At 46.3% G+C, this 23639-nt stretch overlaps 1 protein-coding gene across 1 annotated transcript in view; it reads left to right on the top strand.

Moving 5' to 3' along the window:
- The window catches only part of ADAM11 (ADAM metallopeptidase domain 11), a 345706-nt gene that overhangs the window by 140855 nt on the left and 181212 nt on the right, over positions 1-23639 (top strand). The window contains exons 5-6 of the mRNA XM_069634268.1: positions 20845-20933; positions 23211-23274. Of these exons, the coding sequence (XP_069490369.1) occupies positions 20845-20933; positions 23211-23274 (153 nt within the window). The remainder of the gene's footprint in view (positions 1-20844; positions 20934-23210; positions 23275-23639) is intronic.

Genomic DNA, 23639 nt, shown 5'->3' with positions numbered 1-23639 from the left:
AGAGTCGTATCATATGCCAATACTAAAATACAGGGAATGAATGGGAGAACTGCACACAAAGAACTGAGTCATATCATATGCCAGACTAAAATACAAGGCATGAATGGGAGAACTGCAGACAGACAAATGACCGAGTCATATGCCAAGTCTAAAATACAAGGAGTGAATGGGAGAACTGCACACAGAAAAAGGACTGAGTCATATCATATGCCAAGACTAAAATTCAAGGAGTGAATGGGAGAACTGCACACAAAGAACAGAGTCATATCATATGCCAATACTAAAATACAGGGCATGAATGGGAGAACTGCACACAAAGAACTGAGTCATATCATATCCCAGACTAAAATACAAGGCGTGAATGGGAGAACTGCAGACAGACAAATGACCGAGTCATATGCCAAGTCTAAAATACAAGGAGTGAATGGGAGAACTTCACACAGACAAAGGACAGAGTCATATAATATGCCAAGACTAAAATACAAGGAGTGAATGGGAAAATATCACACAGACAAAGGACAGTCATATGCCAAGTTTCTGCGGAGCTCCCCTCCCTCAATGTTCTCTTGGCCTAAGAATACACCCAGCTGCTGGAGGTTTAGCTCTCTGTTAATGCCCTAGGCCCACAATCTGGAAGGGAAACACAATGAGGAATAGACCAGAAGAACTACATCAGCCCATTATCAGGGAGTCACACCAGAACCGACGCCTAGTCAATAGCTGTGTCAAAGTACATTTCAAGTGGTAGTTAGGACAGCACCACAAAGGCAGTAGCACTTTAACCATGGCTTTGTCCACAAAGATGTCTGCCAACCACAGACGTCTTCCACCCTTGACCTTTGCTGGTTTTCTCTGTGGTTTATGGATAAAATTGACCTCGGAAACATCTTAACATCTTCCAAATCGGCATTGGACTGGGAATTGGGCAATTTGGGGAATTTCTCTTTTTCATCAAGTTGCTTCCATCTGTTTCATATGATGACCAGTGATTCTGTCCCCCCCATGCCCTTTCTTATGGTCTAGGTATTAATCCCACCACCCATGTTGCTCAGATCACATACGCATGGAGCTATGGGAGATTTGGATGCTGAGGTAGTCAAATCCATGCACCAGAACTCAAGTGACACTCATTGGTACCTGCGTGTGCGGCTCTTTTGGACATGCATCTCCTAAGGCACCCAAACCAGGCGATCAAGGTCTAGATGTTCGTGCATTTCTTAAGACTTTGCCCTTGCAATCCTCAGTTTCTACTTTTCTGCCCCCGTAACTTCATGGGCAGAAGACGCACCAGTCTATGAATTAGGTCCTCTGGATACTTCTTTCTGATTTTCTTTTACTATAAAATCATTGGGGCTCATTATGAGTATGCCGGTCCGGAAACACTGTTGTTTCCGGACCGGCACACTACTACTCTGCGGGCAGGTGCTTAACCCACCGCAGAGTTACACGGAAGCACCGGCACCGTTATTAACAGTGGCAGTGCTTCCGTAGTCCCAATTCCCATGGAGTCATGGGAATGAGGATTTACAGAATTACCGGTGCCTGATATTCCCGCCGTCGGGGTCGGAATACCCCGGTGTTACCGGGAAGTCAGGCGCCGGTAAAATTCGCAAGTCCGGCGTCAACCTGCCGGTTTTACTGGCACGGTTATCGCCGGGCTTGTGATGAGACCCATTGAGTTTTACTTTGCATTTTTCTCTATCCTTCCACATAATACTCCAGAATTTCCCCTTGTCTTCCCTTAAATCAGCCCAATCATATCTTCCCGCCTCTGACTTTTGTTTATTAGATCAATAAACAATGGCCACATGGTGGGAGTCTGTTTTGCACTGTCTCCCTAAATCCTCCCTTGCTCATCTGTGATCTTGTAACTCATCCAGTTTGATTTTGGCGGGCCAAATCCTTTCAGCACATTTCTCGTCTCTCAGGACAATTACACTGGGTGGGTCCCTCTAGTTCAAGGGGCTTCCGTCTGCAGCTCTACAGGCTCCATGGCTGATGGGAGTTGTAGTCCAACAAACATGGAGAGCCAATGGCTGCCGACCCCTGCTCTAGATGCCAGAATTCAGTTCCAGGTGGATCTATGACATCTCTATGGAAGCCATGTCACCAGAAGCCCAACTCAAGCAGCCATTTCAATGCAAGCCATCTTATTAAATGCTTTTTGGGGGGTCATGTCACCACCAGCCATCTCAGTGATTTATGGGGATTGCTTTTCTTTATCTGAATTTGTTACTTATATTCTTCAAAGCAAATCATGTCAATACAGTAAGCTTCTAACACCTGAGCTCTGTATCATGGGTGGGCTTTGTCCCATAAGGAGTCTGGATCCATCCCAACCGGAGAGCCCAGGATCCTGCAGATCCTCCACTCTGAGTTGGGCAATGGCAGTGCTGTGTTCTGCTGGAATCAGCATCCCATTTAGCACTTCGGATTCACACACCCATAGAACACTGTTAACCTGTCTCTGAGGTCTATGAGTACATTGCTTTCCCACCTTCAGCATCTTGGGCAACTTGCACGTGTCCATACATCATCTACTCTATGCATATCCGAGCGGCAGAGTGTTCTGTGCTCTGCTGAACTTGAGTGCTCAGGCTGTGGGCAAGTAAGAGATAGACGTGGGATCCAAAGTGTGTCGTTTTAGGTTCCACAAGTATGTCCCTGGAATGGGGCATTTACCTCCATCATCATGCTGGAGGTAAGTCCTCCCACTTTCCGGTAAAATCGACAGAATTACTGCGGCGATAATTCCGCCGGCAGTGATTCAACCAAAAATTCCCAATAGAGTACAATGGACTCTCACAAAATGGGGATTAATTCTGCAACTGCTACTTGTAATCCGGTGGTAATTCTGCCAGATAAAGTGTGTTAACGGTAATTCCATTGGGTGGTATTGCAGTGGATTTACCGCTGGAAATGCGCCCAACTCGTAATGAGGCCCTAGTGCTTTGGAATAGGAGCATTTCTAGATTGAAAAGCAATGATGAATTTGCTTTCTGCGGCAGTATGCCCTTTTGAAGCCCAGGTGGATGGCTTAGACCTCGACATGCTGCAGTTTGATATTGATGGCCGTCCCGCAAAGATGCCATTACAGTATTTGAGGTATGACCTCACCGCCACATGGACCAAAGCCGCGGCTGGAGAAACGCAGAATCCTCGGAGGACATGTGAGAGATCATGAATCACAATTGCATGGGTGAATTGAGCTTTATATAATCTCTATGTGGTGCCAAAACCACTCTTTGGACAGCAAGCGTCTGATTTCCCCCCTAGAAATATCCAGATAGATGTGAATGGATCTATGTGATTTCTGCGCATCGGAAATACCGAATCCGAAAATGTTGACTTTTTTTCTTTTCGCATAATTATATGCGGGGAGACCCCCGCAGCGCCCCAACCCCCATTATCCCCTCACTTAAGTGATTACCTTAGCCCACCCCCCACAGATAATTGCAGCGAAATGCACAGTAAAAACATCAGCATTTGCGGATTCAGTATTTTTGTATGCGCAGTAATGGGGTGTCCCAGGACGGACCCCAGAAAGTGTGAGACTACTATGCATGTCAGCGATATTGGTAGTTTGGTTTGTAGAGCTCTTCACTGGCATTCTTGTGTATCAGCACACTTGTCCAAGAGGTGGGAATTAGTGGGTAATACATCATCCAGTTGTTTCAGGCGAAGCAGGGATCTTAAAGACTTGTATGTGAGCCTGGCACTGAACTCAATTTGTTTGTGTATCTTATCACTACTTTCTTACAAAGAAAGGGGCTCCGTGGGAAAAGGCTTCACTTTCTCCCAGAGGCAATTCTCTGTCACTGTTACTTATAAATCTTTGAGTACCACTGTTATTAAAGGGGACCATAAGACGATCCCTCCCACCACCGGGTGGTAGCATATATCTTGGCCTTCTCTTATTCGCCAATTTACAAACAGACTAAACACCCTTGTGTTATTATTACTCCATACAGCACCAGCCCTTACTTTACAAATAAACAACATACCTTTCAGTTCTAACTCTACACACTGCAACCACCAGTTTACAAACACAGCACCCTTGAGTTATTATGCACTAGGCGGCTCTCGTCGCGTTCGACGGATACCGCGTTCGACGGATACCTTTTTCATTTTGGAAGATGTTCATGTTTTTGTAGTCACCCAGGTTTAGCTGTGGGCCTTACTGGGTTTCTCGGACATCCCTCTTCACACTGACCAGATTCAGCAGCTTAGTTTTATATATCCTATCAGGTGAACAAATTAACAAGTAGTCTGTTTCTGGGGTTCCTGCGTGACAGTAGTTCTCAAGCAGATCCTAAAGGATAATGCCATTTCATGGAATGCTTCAGCGAGTCTATAATTTAACATGGATGATGTGGAATGCTTTTAATCATTGGAGACAACGTGGGATCAAGTCAGGAACAACAGTTCCTTTGTCAATAGATACCCGCTTGATGGCACATGCACATTTCTAGAGGCCCAAAAAGGAAGCCACACACAATAGATGGGGAGTGGAGTTTGTATCAAAAGGTTTTAAGAGATAAGAACAGGGAGACGATTGGTCAATTTTCAACCCAATGAAGAGTCTGAAGTCCAAGATCTGCTTCAAGCTGGATGTTCTGTACATGCCTCTGACCCCGCCTTTTCATTTCTTAAGCTCCAAACAGCTTGTTCAGCTATTCCTCTTGCCTAGACTCAAGCTCTGCTTGTAGGGGGTTTAGGATAGTCAATAAACCCAGTAACAGTCCTCCAATCATAATGTTCCCTTTTTTGGGCACCCTCATGTGAAAGGCAACATTAAAGTCTCCTGTCTTTGTGGCTTGCATATCATAATGTATCCTGGCTAATCATGAAGGTAAACCTTTCAATGTTGCATAGTATCATGTGTGATCTGTGGCAGTGTGCTTTGTATTTAGATCATTAAATCACACATTCCAGTTCCCTACCACCAGATGGATATGGAGAATACTGCCACCGCCAGTGTTCATTTTCAACACATGTGCACTTGAAGTAACATCATTCTGTTGTTACTAACCCCCTCAACGGATGTCTATTACTGCCTTTTCGGGATGTAGTAAAGTAAGAAAACCATTTTGACCATGGTTGTGAGGCCGGAAGCAGGAGCCAGCAAACAGGGGATGCGAAGGGGCCAGGGGCTGAGGAGAGCAAGAGAAGAAAGCCAGTTGGTGTGGGGGCGAAGATGGTCTGGAAAATGGGTGTTGCGAAGCCAAGTGTAGCCAACAGAGGACACACCTCATTGATAAGTTTAAACAAAGATATATTCTCTGCTTGACCACATTTTAAGGGGAGGAAAGTCCATTCCCCAACAGTCTTTCTGCGTCCCTTCCCGGCATCACTATGGTGGTCTCTTGGCACAAGTGGGCTCTTGAGACTGATGTACTGGACTCTGTTTTCCGCCTGTGGCCACAGGGTGAAGAGAGTCCTTGAGGGAGAACAAGCACTTCTACCGAAGTATTGGAGGCTGCTGTAGAAGGGGCCTCAGTGTCTCCCTGTAATTAGACAGACAAGAGGATCATTAGGTGCCTGGGTAATGGCCACCTGCTGTGTGGACTCATTAGCACCTGATCCCATCACCTTGTATTACCTTACTGTCCTCACCAACTCGACACGCACATCCTGTGGGCCTGTCTCCCAACTGGGACGTTGTCCCTCCGGCCATCTGTTGGCAAACCTCCTGGCCAATCCACCAAGCACTTGAATATCTTCCCACTCCCTCCAGAAAATGGTCTAGTGGTTGTTGTCTTACTACTATACTGTGGCTCGCCCTGTACCTCCAGAGACCTCCATTAGTCTACTCTTCTTTCTTGCGCCGGACAGACTTCCAAGCACATTTAGAACTGCTTTACTTCTGCATACTTGAAACCAAGCAACAGACAGGCCGTGTTGTGTACTCTGCTCTGCTCTGGTTAAGTTTGCAGTACATTCAACTGGGCAATTGCACTTTATCCCCCACATTGTCTCTGACCACCAGGATAGGAATTGTAGCCAACAAATGTATATAAGGACCAAGTACAATATATTTTTAACATATTTATGAATTATTTGTCATTATTGTGAGTAATAGTATTTATAATTGATCTTTTTATTCTCGATTTGCTGCTCTTTTTTCAGATTGTGTCATTCCAATTTCTCATTCCTTAATCAAATGTATCTCTTCTCTTATGCTGATCCTCTCCTCCAGGTCCCCTCACTATCCTGGTTGCCTCTCTGCTCTTCCTTCTTAGCCTGTACGCTGCCCTCTCGACTGTGACGTCCTTCTCCAACCTCCATAGTCCCCCCACCTCCTTAGCGTTCTTCTCTGCCCGCCTTTCATGTCCTTTCCCCTCCTACTTTATGTTCTCAACCTCCTTCTGCTCCTGTCTTCTCCCCTCCAAATGGAAGTTCTATCCCAACCTCTTCCGTCTTCTCTCTTGCTTGATGTTCCCCTCCAACCTCTCTTTTTCCTCACTGCTTGGTGTTCTCTTCCTAAACCCTAATCTCCTTCCACTCTATCTTCACCACCTCCTCCTTCTCCTGCACCTTTAACTCTTTCTGCAGCTCCTCCTTCTCCTGCACCTTCAGTGCTGCCTGAACCTCCTCATCCTGCACCTTCAGCACTCTCCGCGACCTAAATTCAGGGATCCACAATCTCTGGTTGTCCCTCTCCATCCCACTCACAACCCAAATCTTAATGCAACAAATTGTCCTTTTAAGAAAAAAGACGGAAACCAAATGTCTTGCGCCATCAGCGAAGTTTATTTTCAAAATAATAAATCAATGATCTCAAATCAATGCCCTCTACACGTGTTTCACAGTCTTAGGTTGCCAGACAGATCTTCAGGAGGGAATAACAAATCCATTTGTCTAACTCTTGTATCATATTTTTCAATCCATTCTTGACACATTTGATATCACAACAATAGAATTATTTGTTTGCGATTTTTTTCTCTCTTGCCCAAACTTCTATATGTGTCTTGTATTCGCTTAAAGCAACGTTTTCCCCTTTTGCTGTCCCAATTTTTTAATTTTTAGTAAGGCTTCTATCCTTATTGCTTTAACGTTCGCTTATTTCTGTGGTCGATCCTTATGTGCGCGAAATCGCACGGCCTGATAACCCTTGGATTGAAAAATATGATTTGGGGTTGATGCATTAAGTTTATAGTCTGATCAGCTTCAGACCAAAAGAAAACCAAGAGTGCTGCCCAGTGAACAAGTTTGCACAAATTAATATTATCAACTATTGGAAAAATAAGGCTCGCCAAGGAATTGCACAAAGCTGAAAACAAGGGACCAATTGGCCCCTAACCTCACAACCCAAATCTTAGCTCTGAAAACAATAAAAATAACCATGGGTACCCGTTTCAAATCCCTTACACTCTCATACATGCTTGAATCAGAATAATAAACAAGGGACATTTCAAGGGCCACATTAGCAGTGCACAAACTGGGTGCTTGTGTTCTAGCATAGGCACAGGACACTTGTCCAATGGCAGCCACAAGGAATGCGTGCATGCTGTGATATATATACAGGGCACAGATCAGTACCTGCAAGAAAAGCTTCACACACCCAACCATAAACACATAACTCGGATTGGCAGTCTCAAGCATGAATATAGGAGACCGATTGGAAGCAACATGGACGGTACACATGCCATAGCATAGATGGGGCTACGGATTAGAAGCTACTAAGAAGGTGTGCATATCCAAAGAAGACTGAGATTGGAACATTACTATGGTTTTCAAGTGGTGTTGTCATTAGTGAGCAAAGAAACAAATGACTGTCTGGTGTGAAATATGAAATATATCTCTGGTCACTATTATTATATATATATTTCTGAGGCTTGTGGAATTTGCTTAGATCACATGCTGTGCATAGGCTGACATCTAGTGGAAGCTGTGGAGTATTACAGTTTGTTTTTCGAAACTCGAAAATGGGCATCGACACAGGGCGTGCCAGTAATACTATCCCTAGTGTGACGTCCACTGTACCCAAGATCCCTCACGCGTCTAGGATCCTCAGATTGTTTTTTTCCGCCATACTGGTCGGAAGCATTTTGCGGAGTCCCCTGGCCTTAGCCATACTTTTGCTAAAATATTGATTAATTTACATCCTTTCCCCATCCCAACGTCGAACTTCGACACTCGACGCCGGCTTGGAGAAGAAATCGACCGTCGGCTGCTGCATGACAGATTTGGGCCTCGGAAGGCCTCTGGCCTCGGCCCGGGCCTTGGAAGGCCTCTGGCCTCGGCCCTGCAAGTAGGGAGAGTGGCGGGGTTGGACATACTCTACACTCTTGGTATATAGGTACACCTTATACATTTCCTACACTTACCAGCCCGCTGCCTCAGGGTGCGTATGGAGGGTACCCCTTTTCAATTCTGCCCCAAGTGCAATCGCAAATACCCTTGGGTCGACAGGCATGCCACGTGCAATCTCTGCTTGCCGAGGGACCACCCCGAAGCGAACTGCAGAGTGTTTAGTAGGTTTAAACCTAAGACACTTAAGGACCGTTCGACGAAGCGTTGAGCCCACCACACCAGGCAGGCGGCCATGGCAGCGGAGGGCACCTTCAGCGATGGCAGCGACGCCGTGCTTTCGGACGGCGAGGGCATTACGGTGTTGAAAGACGGCCGAGCGCAGGTCCCGACCTCAGAAGGTCGTCCGACAGGGCGGCTATGGGGAAGACCCCCGGCGACACAAGCGCTTCACACACCACTCACACAAAACACACAAAGTCCAACCGAGACTCGACGACGTTGAGTTCTCGGAAAGTGGCACAAACAGAACGATCCGAATCGGTGTCCTCTGGGCGTTCTCGATCGAGATCGCCGCATGACTACAGGCAATCATCCACTCTTGCCAAGAGTGCCTCGCTCCCTAGGCTAACAGAAGTTCGATCGTCGGAGGACAAAGACGACTTCCACCCCCAGGCCGCTCTCCAGGAGTCGGAGCCCGCAGACAAGATCAGCATGGCCCCACGTTTGAAGGACAGGGACTCTACCCCCTATCCTCGACGCCAGGCGTCGAAAACCTCCGGAGCCACAAATGGACAGGGAAAAACTTTTCCACTCCCAGGGAGGAGGGAAAACAGCAGAAGAAGCAGCCTCTGCACTCTTCCACACCTGTGAAGCACTCCACTCCTCCTAAACAGACAGACAAGACCAGGTCTGCTGATATTTCTAAAACCAGCAAATCTACTCAAGATAAATCTCCTAGACTTTCTGAGAGAGTCATTCTCAGTTCCAAAAAATGGTCGAGTGATGACATAGATAGGGTCATGTCAAGGATGTCTTCTTTGGTAGACTTTTACGATAAAAATCCAGACCATTTCCTTTCATATAATCCTCAAGGGGCTACACCCTCAGGCTCTAATGATCCTATCCCCACGAGTAAGAAGCCCCGGTTTGAGACACCGATGGTCTACAGACCCCTTCGAGGTACAACCATACTCACGGCCATACTCACTGTATCAAGGAGAGACTTCCTTTGGTGAGGCTCGTAAGAGGGCTTGAACACCCTTGTCATCGTCCGAAGCTCCTCCAGACAAGGAGAGCAAAAAACTATATGGTTTCGGCAGGAAAGTAGCCTCAACGTCCGCCTATCAGGCAAGGATTGCAAACTCCACCACCCTGTTGGCCAGCTACAACTGCCATCAGTGGGAAGAAGTCGCAGCATTCATAGCCTCTGCACCAGAACCCTTAAAGGGCCAGTTAGCACGAATTTCCGCTGATGGTAGAGCCGTGTCTGGTTGCATTTTAAAAGCAACTTTTGACGCCGCGGACAACGCAGGCAGATTGATAGCGGAAGGTACTGTTATCAAGAGACATGCGTGGTTACGGCAGTCTGGTTTTAAGGCAGAAACCCAGGCATCATTGTTGGACAAACCGGTGGAAGCTGATCTGTTTGGTAAGGCTGTCGAGGACGCGCTGAAGAATGCCAAGGACGAATACGAGACACTCAAGTCCCTTGGCCAGTTAACCAATAAACCCCCTAACCAGAGAGGGAATAGTAATTTTCGTCGCCCACGCGGCCAAAATTCCCAGTGAGGATCAAACTATTCCCAGGGGCAGGGTACACAGTGGAACAACAACAGCCAATAGTCTACCCAGGGTTACGGCAGGGGTAATAGGAGAGGACGTGGTAAAGGCAGAGGCAGCCCCAGTAAAGGAGGCGGCACGCCTCCACCAAAGCAGTGACGCTCAGTTCAGGGTCCCTTCTCACACAACCCCAGGGGGACGCATTTCCAACTTCACCCAGGCTTGGGAAGGGATCACATCAGACAGATGGGTGCTGTCAACAGTATCCGCAGGGTACTGTATAGAACTACTGCAGCGTCCCCGGAACCATCCTCCACGACAGAGTACACTCTTTAGAACATCAGAAGATTCTCCTCGAGGAGATCGCCAATCTGCTAGCAAAGGACGCGATAGAACTCGTCCCGGGACACCAGGTAAACAAGGGTATTTATTCAACTTACTTCCTTGTGCCAAAAAAAAGATTTGACAATGTGCCCAGTATTGGACTAACGGCCTGCCAACAAGTATGTCAAGCTCCAAAAGTTTCGTATGACTACGCTACAAGAGGTAATCCCCCTCCTAAAAAAGGGGGATTACATGGCAACCTTGGATATGAAAGATGCCCATTTTCATATTTCCATGTTCCCAGCGCACAGAAGGTACTTGCGCTTCAAGGTGGACAGTCAGCACTACCAGTTCAAGGTACTGCCCTTCGGGATAGCTTCGGCACCAAGGGTATTCACCAAGGTACTGGCGGTGGCGGCTGCACACCTACGCAGGGAGGCAATCCCGGTGTACCCTTATCTGGACGACTGGCTCATAACGGGGGAAACCCCAGTAATTTGCAGAACAAATATTCAAAGGACTATCAACCTCCTCCACGAATTAGGCTTCTCAATCAACGAGAAAAAGTTAAGCCTGGTGCCAAGCACCTCCAAACAGTTCCTAGGAGCAATCCTAGATACTCAAGAGGGGTTGACATTTCCTTCAGAGGAAAGAATTCGGAATATACTACTGCAAATTCCGCAATATCAGTCCGGTCACCAAATAACGGTACGCAAAGCAATGCGTTTGCTGGGCATGATGGCGTCATGTATTTACCTGGTCCCCCACGCGTGCCTGCGCATGCGTCCCATGCAGGAATGGTTGGCGAAACAGTGGTCTTAGGCAAGTGGTCAGTGGGACGATCTAGTGGTGGTTTCGCCAACACTAGTACAAAGCCTTCACTGGTGGACAAGAGAGAATCTTGCACAGGGAAAACCCTTTTACGATCCCGAAGTACAGGCAGTAGTTACTACCGATGCATGTCTGACGGGGTGGGGAGCTCACCATCTCCACCACACAGCTCAGGGTCTCTGGTCTCCCTCAGTGGCCAAGAACCACATCAACCTGCTAGAGCTTCTGGCAGTATTCAGAGCGCATCAAGCGTTCGAGCCCCACCTACTAAACCTGTCAGTGCAAATCCGGACAGACAGCACAACAGCCATGTTCTACCTGAACAAGCAAGGAGGGACTTGTTCGCCAAATCTGTCCAAGCTTGCCCAGAAAATCTGGATATGGGTACTCAGACGGAACATCTTCCTGTCATCACAACATGTTCCAGGGGAGCTCAATTCCCTAGCGGATGCTCTGAGCAGAGACTCCCTCTGAGAGGAACACGAATGGGTTCTACACAGAGAGTGGGGTTTCCCCTCTCAGTGGGGTTTCCCCAATATAGACTTATTCGTATTCGCCACAAGCGAAAACAGACAATGCCCAGGATTTGCATTCAGGTTCCCCCAACCAGACTCCCAGGGGAACGCCCTGTGGATGAACTGGTCAGGGATGTTTGCGTACGCTTTTCCACCAACTCCTCTCATCAGGAAGGTGGTCAACAAGATGAACAGAGAGTCGATGACGCTCGTCCTAGTTGCTCCCATGTGGGCAAGACAACCGTGGTTCCCACACCTACGCAGGATGGCGGTGTGCGAGCCCATCAAACTTCCAGCCTGGTACAACCTACTGTCCCAGCACCAAGGTCAAACAGTGCATCAGCAACCCAACTCAATGAACCTGGCAGCATGGCTCCTGAGGTCATAGAGTTTGGATATCTCAATTTACCACAGAGGTGTATGGACATCCTAAAGGAATCTAGGAAACCAAACACAAGGCACTGTTACTTTGACAAGTGGAAGAGATTCGTTATCTGGTGCCAGAGTAGACAAATCAACCCAGTTGATTGCACTCCTTCCACTATTGTTACATACATGCTCCACCTGCTAGATGCAGGATTGGTTTTTAACTCGCTGAAAGTACACCTGGCAGCCCTGTCGGCATACACCACTTCCCATAACAAGGTCTGGTGGTGGAAAGTACCAGTAGTTAAAGCCTTCATGGAAGGAGTAAAGAGACTTCACCCTCCTATTTCAAACCCACCACCAGGGTGGGACCTTAATGTGGTGCTATCTAAGCTCATGGGCCCCCCTTTCGAGCCCATGCATAAAAGCAGTCTCAAACACCTGACTTATAAAACGGCCTTCTTAGTAGCTATTACTTCTATAAGAAGGGTCAGTGAAATTCAGGCTCTGTCAGTGCAGGATCCCTTCTTTACTGTCCATAAAGACAAACTGGTTTTACGCACACACCCTAGGTTCTCACCTAAGTTTATATCTAAATTCCACGTAAACCAGTCCATCGAGCTTCCGGCTTTCTTCCAGGACCCTCAAAGCTCGGCTGAGGTGAAACTACACACCCTAGATGTGCGTAGGGCGGTCCTCTACTATGTAAATAAAACCAGACCGCTAAGGAAAACAGATCAACTGTTTGTCTCCGTAGCTACTGGCAGAGAGGAGGGATCGCGTCTCTGGGGCCGCTCTGGGTTTCATTGCAAATGTACCCCTTGACACCATTTGCAAAGCAGCTACTTGGAGCTCTATTCACACTTTTACTCAGCATTACTGCATTGACACCCATTCCAAGGCAGATACACAAGTGGGACAAGCGGTTCTAAGACACTTATTTGCTCATGACCCTTCTCACATCCCACCTCCTTCTTCGGGTACTGCTCGCTAATCTATGCACAGCATGTGATCTAAGCAGATTCCACAAGCCTCAGAAGGGATACATTACTCACCGTAATTGTATTTCTGATGCTTGTATCTGCTTAGATTCACATGCGGCCCACCCTTCCTCCCCTCTGAGAGAAGGCGCATGGTTGCTTGCAGTCTTACCTTTCTATCTATCTGGTTGGATTATCTGTACTCACGCTATCCTCATGCTACCTCATGTCAGAAAAAATACAATCTGAGGATCCTAGACGCGTGAGGATTCTTAGGTACAGTGGATGTCACACTAGCGATAGTATTACTGGCACGCCCTGTGTCGAGTTTCGAAAAACAAACTGTAATACTCCGCAGCTTCCAATAATGTGGGCCTATGCACAGCATGTGAATCTAAGCAGATACAAGCATCAGAAATACGATTACGGTGAGTAATGTATCATATATATATATATGGCGCAACTCTATAGGCAGTTAAATCACGAGGGAGGCTGTTTTTGGGAGCGTACCCTGAGAAATCACTCTTAGAAGCTGTCAATTTTGAAACATTTAAGGACTTCCAATTGTGACAGCTTGGTCACTACGAGATTAAATGAGTTGCTGTGGATCACACACTTTGGTTGAGAGGTGAACTGGGATTTGACTCCAGTCTGCAGTTTCTGCAGTTCACCACAGTGTTTCACAGATCGTGACGTGCAACAAGTGGCAATTATTTGTGAATATTTCACTTTCATTAACTAAAATAATACCCTGTTTTGTAGACGTCACTTGGTAAATGCTCAAACCACATAATAACCCAACATAGCACATTTAGAAAAATCATTGAGACATGTTATCCAAACAGGAGATTTTAGCTTCATGTTCTCCCTAATTAACACAAGTACAACAATACTAATTAATGTGCACCTAAAGAATTCTCCTCTAGGTTTTAGTACTGGATTTTAATATTTAAATAGAACCAACACATGGGCATGTGGATTGTTCTTCATGATGTGCAGAAGAACAATTGAAATTGTACAAAAAGCAAACTTTCATGTGCCAAATAAGGTGATCTGAAATCAAGCTTGACAGAGACCTGTGATATTTGGGCGGCTCACTTCTCTAGAGGACCCCTTCCACTCAAATGGCTGATATGTAAGGACAGATAATGGGCTGACCAATGGCACCAGAATGGGAGAATGCCAACCTTTTCACAGAAGCTGCTGCAGTATTATACAGTGCGATAAGATGATTTGTCTAGGCTCACTTTCTCATCCCGCAGGGATGGTGGGATATGATCCTTAACACTTTGGTCCACAGACTGGAAATTGTCTACCTGATCCCCTCTCCCAACTAACGTCTTATGCTGTTCTTTGGGGGTGGTTGCCCAGTGTTTACAACCTTTCTGCAGAATAACTAAACAAAAGACCTGCACCACACTGATTCTATGTTCGTCTTGTGCATAGGGCTTTCTTGTGCAGGTATGTTGTTTCATATTCCAGTAGGTGTTAACATCAGCAAAGTATATATGCATTCAAGATTATCAACCCCAGAGAGAGGAAAGGCTGTATGTGCCTAGCCCTAATTTGTACTGGTTCCTGTCGTATGCATACAGAGGTCTGCAACAAGTGCACTGAACTATCACACCCTGACACTCCCATTTATCAATATGCATGTACATCCGGCTATTCCCCACTGAACGGTGGGAAGGGAGCACGAGCTGTGCTATAATAAACAGGCGCTCTCTGTGTACCGCAGTGGACCGCAGCAGAATGCATTGCAGAATGAATCGCTCAGATCTTGCAGCGGACGCGGAGCATCAGCAGCGCACTATGCCATATCATATGAGAGAGAGAGAGAGAGAGAGAGAGAGAGAGAGAGAGAGAGAGAGAGAGAGAGAGAGAGAGAGAGAGAGAGAGAGAGAGAGAGAGAGAGAGAGAGAGAGAGAGAGAGAGAGAGAGAGAGAGAGAGAGAGAGAGAGAGAGAGAGAGAGAGAGAGAGAGAGAGAGAGAGAGAGAGAGAGAGAGAGAGAGAGAGAGAGAGAGAGAGAGAGAGAGAGAGAGAGAGAGAGAGAGAGAGAGAGAGAGAGAGAGAGAGAGAGAGAGAGAGAGAGAGAGAGAGAGAGAGAGAGAGAGAGAGAGAGAGAGAGAGAGAGAGAGAGAGAGAGATTTTTTTTTTTTATCAGGCAGCCAGGTCGAGGTCCCTCGCAAGATAGGGCCCCGGCACGTGCCCCTTATGCCCACTTAGACGGACATCTCTGCATACAGCCGAGGATAACCTGCCCCCACTCTCATGTCCCTTCCAGAAGACCGAGCCTTCATTGGGTCGCTCTGCCATCTTCAGTCTGGTAGATGAGACCACACAGGTCGAATGCAGCGCTCCCAATGCTGCGACTCTCCCTGCAGCGCCCTTGGGAGCCACGTTGACTTTCCTGACGTTTGACCCGGGGGAGGGCTCTATTCCGGTGGGGCCACAGAACTGAGCTTTGTGGGGCTAATTATTTGGAGCTCCTCAACCCGCGAGTCAGCATGGCTATGGGGCTCAGAGCTTGGGCTTGCATTAGAAAGGCTTGTGGTGGTTGAGGGCCTCATTTGGGGGTCCTCTTTGCAAGCCCCTGGTGCTCTGGAGGGCCCAGGGGTAGGCCTCAATACAGAGTGCTGTGCGGTGTACACAGGACAGTGCACAACCTATTTTTCATCTGAAACTGGAGGTTCCTGCTGCCAAAACCCCATACTCATAGAGCTGATACTTTATTGCCTGAAATGCCAGTACTGATCATCTACAATTTTTGAAAAATCGTTGTGAGACCAATATTGCTAATTTGTCCCAGGCGATCCTTCCCATAATACCCCGCTTCCCACTTCATGCAACACAGCGGACATCATCAAATGGAGGAGTGGAGATGCAGTCGGAGGAGTGGGGGAAGAGTCCGCTGTGTTCAGGGAAGGGGGCGCAAAAGTATCAGGAGAGCTGATTGAGGGGTGCGCGTTACAGAACGCAATAGGATTCCAAGCACCTCTCCACCTTCCTGCATGCATGTAAAGGGCGCTTGCTGGTGTTTTGTTGATATCGGTGCTTGTTAAGCAAGGCAATGCATGATGGGCTTTGGTTGTGCTTCCGTACACTCTGCCAGCAAACAGGCAGAGGGGCAACAATCAAACAATTGAACCTTACAGTTCCCCATCCCACAAGTGGCTTTGTGCTTTGACCATAAATACCTGGCACAGTAGACTTCTTACAAGAGTTACTCATCCAGTGACACCAACGCACCACTGGAAACCTACGCTAAAGGGGAACTTCTTCGTAAGAATGAGGGGCCGTGTTTCATAAAAGAAACAAATCAGATATATTCCAAGTATGTACACCATGCATATCTCCTGATTTCTTTTTTTAACCATGTTGCAATCCACACAATGTTATTTTCCCAGTGTTGAGCAAGGATCTGAGCTTGATGAGATCTGAACCCTCTCCAGGGCTCGGGAAGGTCTGTGTTGGGTGGTTGAGGGCATGTAGATTCCCACTGGGGTGCAGGCTACTGTGGATGGGGTTGTTAGAGATATCTGGATTCTCTCAATGGCTCCGGGAGCTGTGGTTCGCGTGGTGATTGGGGTTGTTTGCATATACTCAAAAGTTCCAGCGGCTGTGGTTTGCGTGGTGATCGGGGTTGTTTGCATATACTCAAAAGTGCCAGCGGCTGTGGTTTGCGTGGTGATCGGGGTTGTTTGCATATACTCAAAAGTGCAAGCGGCTGTGGTTTGCGTGGTGATTGGGGTTGTTTGCAAATACTGAAAAGTGCAAGCGGCTGTGGTTTGCGTGGTGAGTTGTTTGCATATACTGAAAAGTGCAAGCGGCTGTGGTTTGCGTGGTGATTGGGGTTGTTTGCATATACTGAAACGTGCAAGCCGCTGTGGTTTGTGTAGTTAGGAACATATAGATTTTCACTGGGGGGTTGGCAGCGGTGGCCTGGGTGTTAAAGTATTTCTGGATTCTCTCTATAATGTTCAGGGACGTTTTTATGGGAGGGCAAAAGAGGCCCTGATCTAAAGAAGTAAGATTCCTTTGTTCACCAGACTTAAATAGCACACATCAGGATATTTTATGGCATGATGATGAGGCTCTAAACCTATTGCCTGTCTGTTTTGGCAAGTACATTTTACCTCAATCAATTCATCATGCAATGCTTTCTGTGTTCACTGTGGTATATATAGTTTGTGTGTTCCTTGCGGCACAAATCCTGTAGCATTCTTTCCTTCCTGTGGGAATTATGTTGATCGTGTGCAATGGCCACATTTGAAATGCATACTGGTAAATTGAGTGCCACAATGGTTCAGACGTTAGCTCGGTGTGTTAAGCACTCATTGCAGTGATATGTCTTCCTATGCAAGATTAGAATAGCACATTCCTGTCAGGCTAGCTGAGCCCTTCCTAAATCTGAAGTTTATAATCCTGCCTGCATATGTCTTGCAGCACAACACGTGCTATTATCAGCAATATACCTGCACCAGATAGGGGTTGCTATAAAAACGAACATGTCATCCTTATGGTGCAGGTCTAGCAATTGGTGTGCTCAGATGGGGTGTTGTAAAACCTAGGCAATCGCCTCCAACAATGAGCATAAACTGTTAGTCCAAGAGATGAAAAAGCATCAGAATATGGAACCAAAGCATTCATGCTTGTATCCTGGCTTCGCCAGCAGACAATACAGTGATCCTGATCAAATCATCTAATCTGTTTTACATCACTATGCTGTCTTCTGTGAGGTTTGCCTTCTCACATGCTGGTGGCATCGTTTAGCCCATTACTTGATCTTTCTTCTTATGTAGGCCATTTGAGTGGAAGGGGTGTTAGACAGAAGGGAGCAGACCAGATATTGCAGGCCTCGGCCAAACATATTTTAAAGTCTGCTCGTTTGACACAAAAAAACACTTTGCATTTTTGTATAAGACAAAGGTTTTTCTGCACGTTTACAAATGACAATTTGACAAGCCAGTGTTTTGGAAATATGTAAAGCATTAAAATAGAAAAGACCAACCCAGATTAATTCTGTTAAATCACACTGTTGGGTATGCTGGTACTTAAATACGTCTCTTGATGATGGAGAGAATTAAGCTAGAATCATTCTGTGTTAAACCCTTCTATAATATTTTGTTTTTAAAAATGGTCATGTGCTGTGTGTACTTTCCAAGTCAGTTTTATAAAATGAAATGATTTTAGTTAGTTCATGGTAAGAACTGGTAATGAAAGTGTTCAAATGCAGAAATTGCAGAGTTGGCACACATCCCAGCTTCACCCCTTAACCAATGTGTGATACTGGGCATCTCTCATTTAATCTTGTATTGCCTAACCTCTCAAAATTGTCAGCCCCTAAACCTTTCAAAATTGTCACCCATTCAGAGTGATTTACTTCTCAGGGTATGATCTTCACACAATTCTCACTCATGGTTTCACTAGCTATAGTGTTGCTTCCACTATACTAGTGAGCATTGATATAGTGCACACCCCAGGCACTTGTTCCTTTTGATCTCCAATGGCAACACTATTTGAAAACTATGTCCCATTTATAATCTCAGTCTGTCTGGATACAGACACCTTCCTGGTAGCTTCTAATCTGCATCCACTATCTATGCTACATGTAGCTTTCTCCCTCCTTCCAATTGGTCTGCTCTATCCATGCTTGAGCACGTTTGTATTTTGTGAGGCAGCAAATGTGAGATCTCAGTCTATTCTGGGTTACATGTACCTTTTACATACAGTCCTGCATTAATACTATGACTGCTTACCTTCCTGGATTCTATTGATATAAACTATCCTGTATCTATGCTAGAACAGAAGTAACCTCTTTGTAGACTGATAAACAAGTAGCATTTGAAGGCCAACATTATCATTCTGATTGGAGCAAGATTGCGGTTGTAAACACTGGAATTCTTTGCATGATGTAGGTGGGGTGTAGTTTGGCTGGTGCTTGGGCACATCCAACTATTTCTCATGGTGCCGCGGTTTGTAGGTTGACTGGTGATTTGGTATTTATGCATTTTCTATTTGGGCCTCATTTATGCTGAGTGTTTTAGAAAGTTTTTCACTGACAGCAACTCCCGCCTTTCTGAGTAGAGCTGTGCCCTTTATTATTAGAATTTTGGGATATTTGCTCTGTAAAAGTAGATATAATTCCTCGGAATGTAGGTACAATGCCCGCAAAATATGGAACAAGCCTCGTCCTCTTAGAATCAGTAGGAGTACACTGCGTTTCTAATGTACCATTTGATGTACATTGTTATGTTTTTCTTGTAGGTAGTGTGGTGTCTCATACTGCAAATATGACATCATATGTGACGTGGAAGAGGAAGCTAGGGTAGTGATATGCGATGAGTCAATATCTAGTCATACTTCTTCACCCATAATATCACATTCTTCAGCAGGGAGTACTGCTTTTCATAGTCCATGCGACAATTGAGATAAACCAACCAGGATGGCATCACCTCCATGCCAACATTGGGATGTGGCTTGCAACACGGAGCTAACTGAGAAACACGTTGTTGAACAAGAGTAGTCAAATGGGGAACAGGGGGGCTTTAGTTACTTTGAAACCAACTTTTCTTCAACACTTCTTGAGGTAGCAACCCTACTTGTGGATGTTGGTCTCTGTTGACAACGTGAGGTACACTTGGCTGCAATCCTCATACCCGTTAGCTTTGTGAATAGGCTAAATAGCACTGATAACAACACAAATGTAACTAACCCCTGCGGCACCCACCAGTCATTGGTATTGGGCAGAACATGGAATAATTCATTTACACAATTTGGTATTTGCTGATAAGAAAAGGGGGACTCAGGGGGGACTTTACCCTTCACCTCCATGTTAGGGCACAGAGTGAACAGATGTACCCTATGCCTGGTGTTGTTGAAGATGGAAAGTGGCATAGAAAACTAGGTGTAAGGCAACCACCATGCCCTCATCCTGCATGGTTAGGGCATCATACACACCTTCTTGGGACACCATCTCTATAGCGTATAAGAAATGGAGTCTATGTTGATGAGCACTCGCAAGATAATAGAGTCAATGCTGTCTTCTATGTTGATGAGCACTCGCAAGATAATAGAGTCAATGCTGTCTTCTATGTTGATGAGCACTCGCAAGATAATAGAGTCAATGCTGTCTTCTATGTTGATGAGCACTCGCAAGATAATAGAGTCAATGCTGTCTTCTATGTTGATGAGCACTCGCAAGATAATAGAGTCAATGCTGTCTTGTAGTTTTTGAGCTACTTTGCATTCCAGTATCTTCTTCCCTAGAATACAGTTTTGTAGTCCCTATGAAGTAACTGATGGTCTAACAGACCATGTTGAGTTCCTTCAACACAGTAGAGAGCTGACCTGTTTTGGGAGGATGAAGAAAAGTTCCATGAGAAGCATGTTGAGAGTTGACTCAGACGCGTAAACGTGCAAACATCTGGTTCTTCAACAATCTGGCCCAGTGTGGCATAATCTGTGTGGAGTTGTACATCATGGAAGAAAGACTTCACAGCAGGTGGAGGGACATCGTTCCTGTGAGGAATACCTTAGTGAAACAGCATGGAGTATAATAATGTGTTCCCCATTGATGTAGTTCTAGCAAAGTCATGGTGCATCCTATGTGTATTTTTTTTCCTATAAACAAGTATGCACTGTTAGACTGAATATTGGTGCAGGAAGGGGGAGGGATTATGAAAGTAAAAGGTTTAAGCGTTGCTTGAGGGTGGGGAAGGTCTTGAATGGTCACATATTGATGCACTTAAAAGTTATGATTTTGCTTTACTCCTTGGATGTCCTGCTGCAGGGATTGGTGACTGAGCACTGTTACTATCAGGGCAAGGTGCGAGGAATCCTGGACTCCTTTGCAGCACTCTCCAGTTGCCACGGGCTGCTGTAAGTATCATTTGTGCGCGAACACACAGCCATGGCGGATGCTCTGTGTGGCTGATGGGTGCATATGTGGCAAGGATCTAATAGTAGTGGGTAGAGGGTGTGATGTCTCACACATGAACTCACGGTGGCTTAGCATGAGATTAGACTAATGTCCAAGGGATGAAAGACTGGCAAGTGTCAGAGTTCAGTGGGGCCGCCAGAACACCATATGTGGGTGGCATAACGCAAGGTGGCAGTGAACAGGAGTGTAATAGAAAGCCAGGCGTGAGCGTGCGTGCAAGGGGCCAGTGCAACACTAGTCATGAGTGCATTCGGGTTGAGAGAAAACAGGCTGTGAGTGAGTACACAGGGGCCAAAAAACAGCAGGTTAGTGTGTTTTGAGGTTGTGGCTAAATCCCCACTTTGAGTTGGTGACATACTGGCAGGTGTGAGTGCATGACAGTGTGCTATAAGTGGCGGTGTGAGTGGGTTACAGAAAACCTCTTGTGAAAATATGATGAGAGACAGAATGGCAAATGTGAGTACATTCGAGCGTTGGCGAGTGACAGGTGTAAATGTGGAAGGCGTGCCAGAACGGGGTTGTGATACAATACAACACTGATTTGAGTGCATGAGCGTGTGAGCTGTGACATGATATCAGGTGGGAATGTTATGTTATGTTACTTTGCATTTATATAGTGCCTTATGTACCATTGGTATGGTCTGAAGGTGCTGGTAGGTTGAACGCCCTTGGGAACCGAAGTTCAAGTCAGTAGAGAGAGTAGAGAGAGTCAAAGGTGCGTGTGAGCACCGGATATGTGTGCAGCTGGTGTGGCATTCGTGAAATAGCTGCTTCTTAGCGATAGGTGTGGTGGTTGAGAGGTCAATAGTATGTGTTTGTTCTGGCAGGATTTATCCAGACCGATTGTGGCTGCTTTGGGCCTGAGGAGAACGCCTGGCTGGGGGGTGTGTAACCAGCAGTGTTTAGTTAGAGTGATGGGGAGTATGAGGCAAATGTTGGTATGAGAACAGCTATACCGAATGGTGTCATAGTATCGCTGTGTTCTATTTGAGTGGTGGTGTAAAGAAGAGAGTAAGCATGGAGATGTGAATATGGTGGTTTACTGTAGGTGCTTGAGATCACGCCCACTCTTATAGTTCCATGAACTTCATCCGTTCCATATACTCTGACTGTTCCGTGCATTATGACCGTTTCAAGCACTCAGACTGTTCCTTTCAAAACTCTTTCAGACGTTCCATGCCCTCCAAACCATTCCATGTACGCACGCCATTCTGTGCACTCCTACCCGTTCCATGCACTCCCATCCGTTCCATGCACTCCCATCCGTTCCATGCACTCCCATCCATTCCATGCACTCCCATCCATTCCATGCTTGAAGGGGAAAGCCAAATGGCAGGTAAGAGTGCACAATGGCCTGGCAGACCCGCAGGTGTGATTGCAACAGAGGGTGACAGAGCACCAGCTGCACATGTGTGACAAGAGCATAATGTGTATTCATAAATTTTTAACAGAATGTCAGGGACGAGAGTATGAGGGTTTGCAATGTCCGCAATGACTGATGGGCAGAATAACTGCACTGTACGAGTGGACGGAGGGGATGACTGCTGACAGTGGCTATTCCATGTAGTTACAGGTTTCCTATTGGTTACATGGAATACTGTGTGCCTGTATGACAGTTGGCTAAAATGCCAAGTGAGCCTAGCAGTTGGGTTCATTGCCTGGTGTGGAGTGGTGTTTGAAGGAGCTCTCGGGGTTGGTTGCTGGGTGGATGGAATGCATCTCTAACTGACAATCGTGGCAAGTGGCAGGCATGACTAGGGCTTGGTTTAAATGACAGCTATGGCTAGATGCTAAATAAATGCTAGGTGATACAGGAGTCTGCAACCTGTGGCTCACCCAAGGTTTCTGACTGCTAATCCCATGATCCATTGCCATTCACTATGCTGGCGGTTGAGAGTTGTAGTCCAAAACATCTGGAGAGCCAAAGGTTGCAGACCCCTGTAGTAGTGGGTGAATCAAATGACGGGCGTCGCTGCTGGAGGGTGGAATACATGTCACGAGGCTGGCAATTGAATGCAAAGCGAGTTGCGATTCACAGTGGGACAAAATGCTAGGTATGATTGGCGGGCTAAAATATGGCAAGATGTGGTTGATGGAAAGAGAAAATGCAGATGTTGAGCTGACACGACTGCAAGACACAATATTTGGAAGTGCCTAAGCACAAGTCGGTTGTGATGAGCGGGTGTTTTGTCTGACGACTTTTTGTTTTTCAACAGCGGTGTCTTTTCCGATGGAAACTCTACGTACACCATAGAACCCCAGGAAGCCATCAACGAAGAGGTGAGGTCAGCCATCACTACAGTTTCTTTACACACACTGCTTCATGACCACTTAACCGGGGTTTGAGCTTCTTTGAGTCTTTACTCAAACTTGACGGCAGCATTGGCTGAAGGAAGAGATGAACGTGTGCTGAACTATCCCGATCTCAGTTGGTTCCAGGCCTTCTTCTACTGCTAGTGCTCATCCTTCGGGTGATTGGCAGAAGAATCAGGGTTGGCAGGCAAGAAGGGAAAAGAAACATTGAGGAAATATCATGTTTGTGTGGGCTTGGGATCGTGGGGGCTGCAGACCTTGCGAAGTTGAACTAATTGGTTTTCTCGGTCTTACCAGACACGCAATGTTACACTCAGCAATCAGCAGAGGGA

The sequence above is a fragment of the Ambystoma mexicanum genome, chromosome 13 (assembly GCF_040938575.1).
Source record: "Ambystoma mexicanum isolate Mex_15411 chromosome 13, UKY_AmexF1_1, whole genome shotgun sequence".
NCBI classification, from domain to species: Eukaryota; Metazoa; Chordata; class Amphibia; order Caudata; family Ambystomatidae; genus Ambystoma; species Ambystoma mexicanum.
The sequence above is the reverse complement of the archived record's forward strand: the minus strand, read 5'-3'. Positions and strand labels throughout refer to the sequence as shown.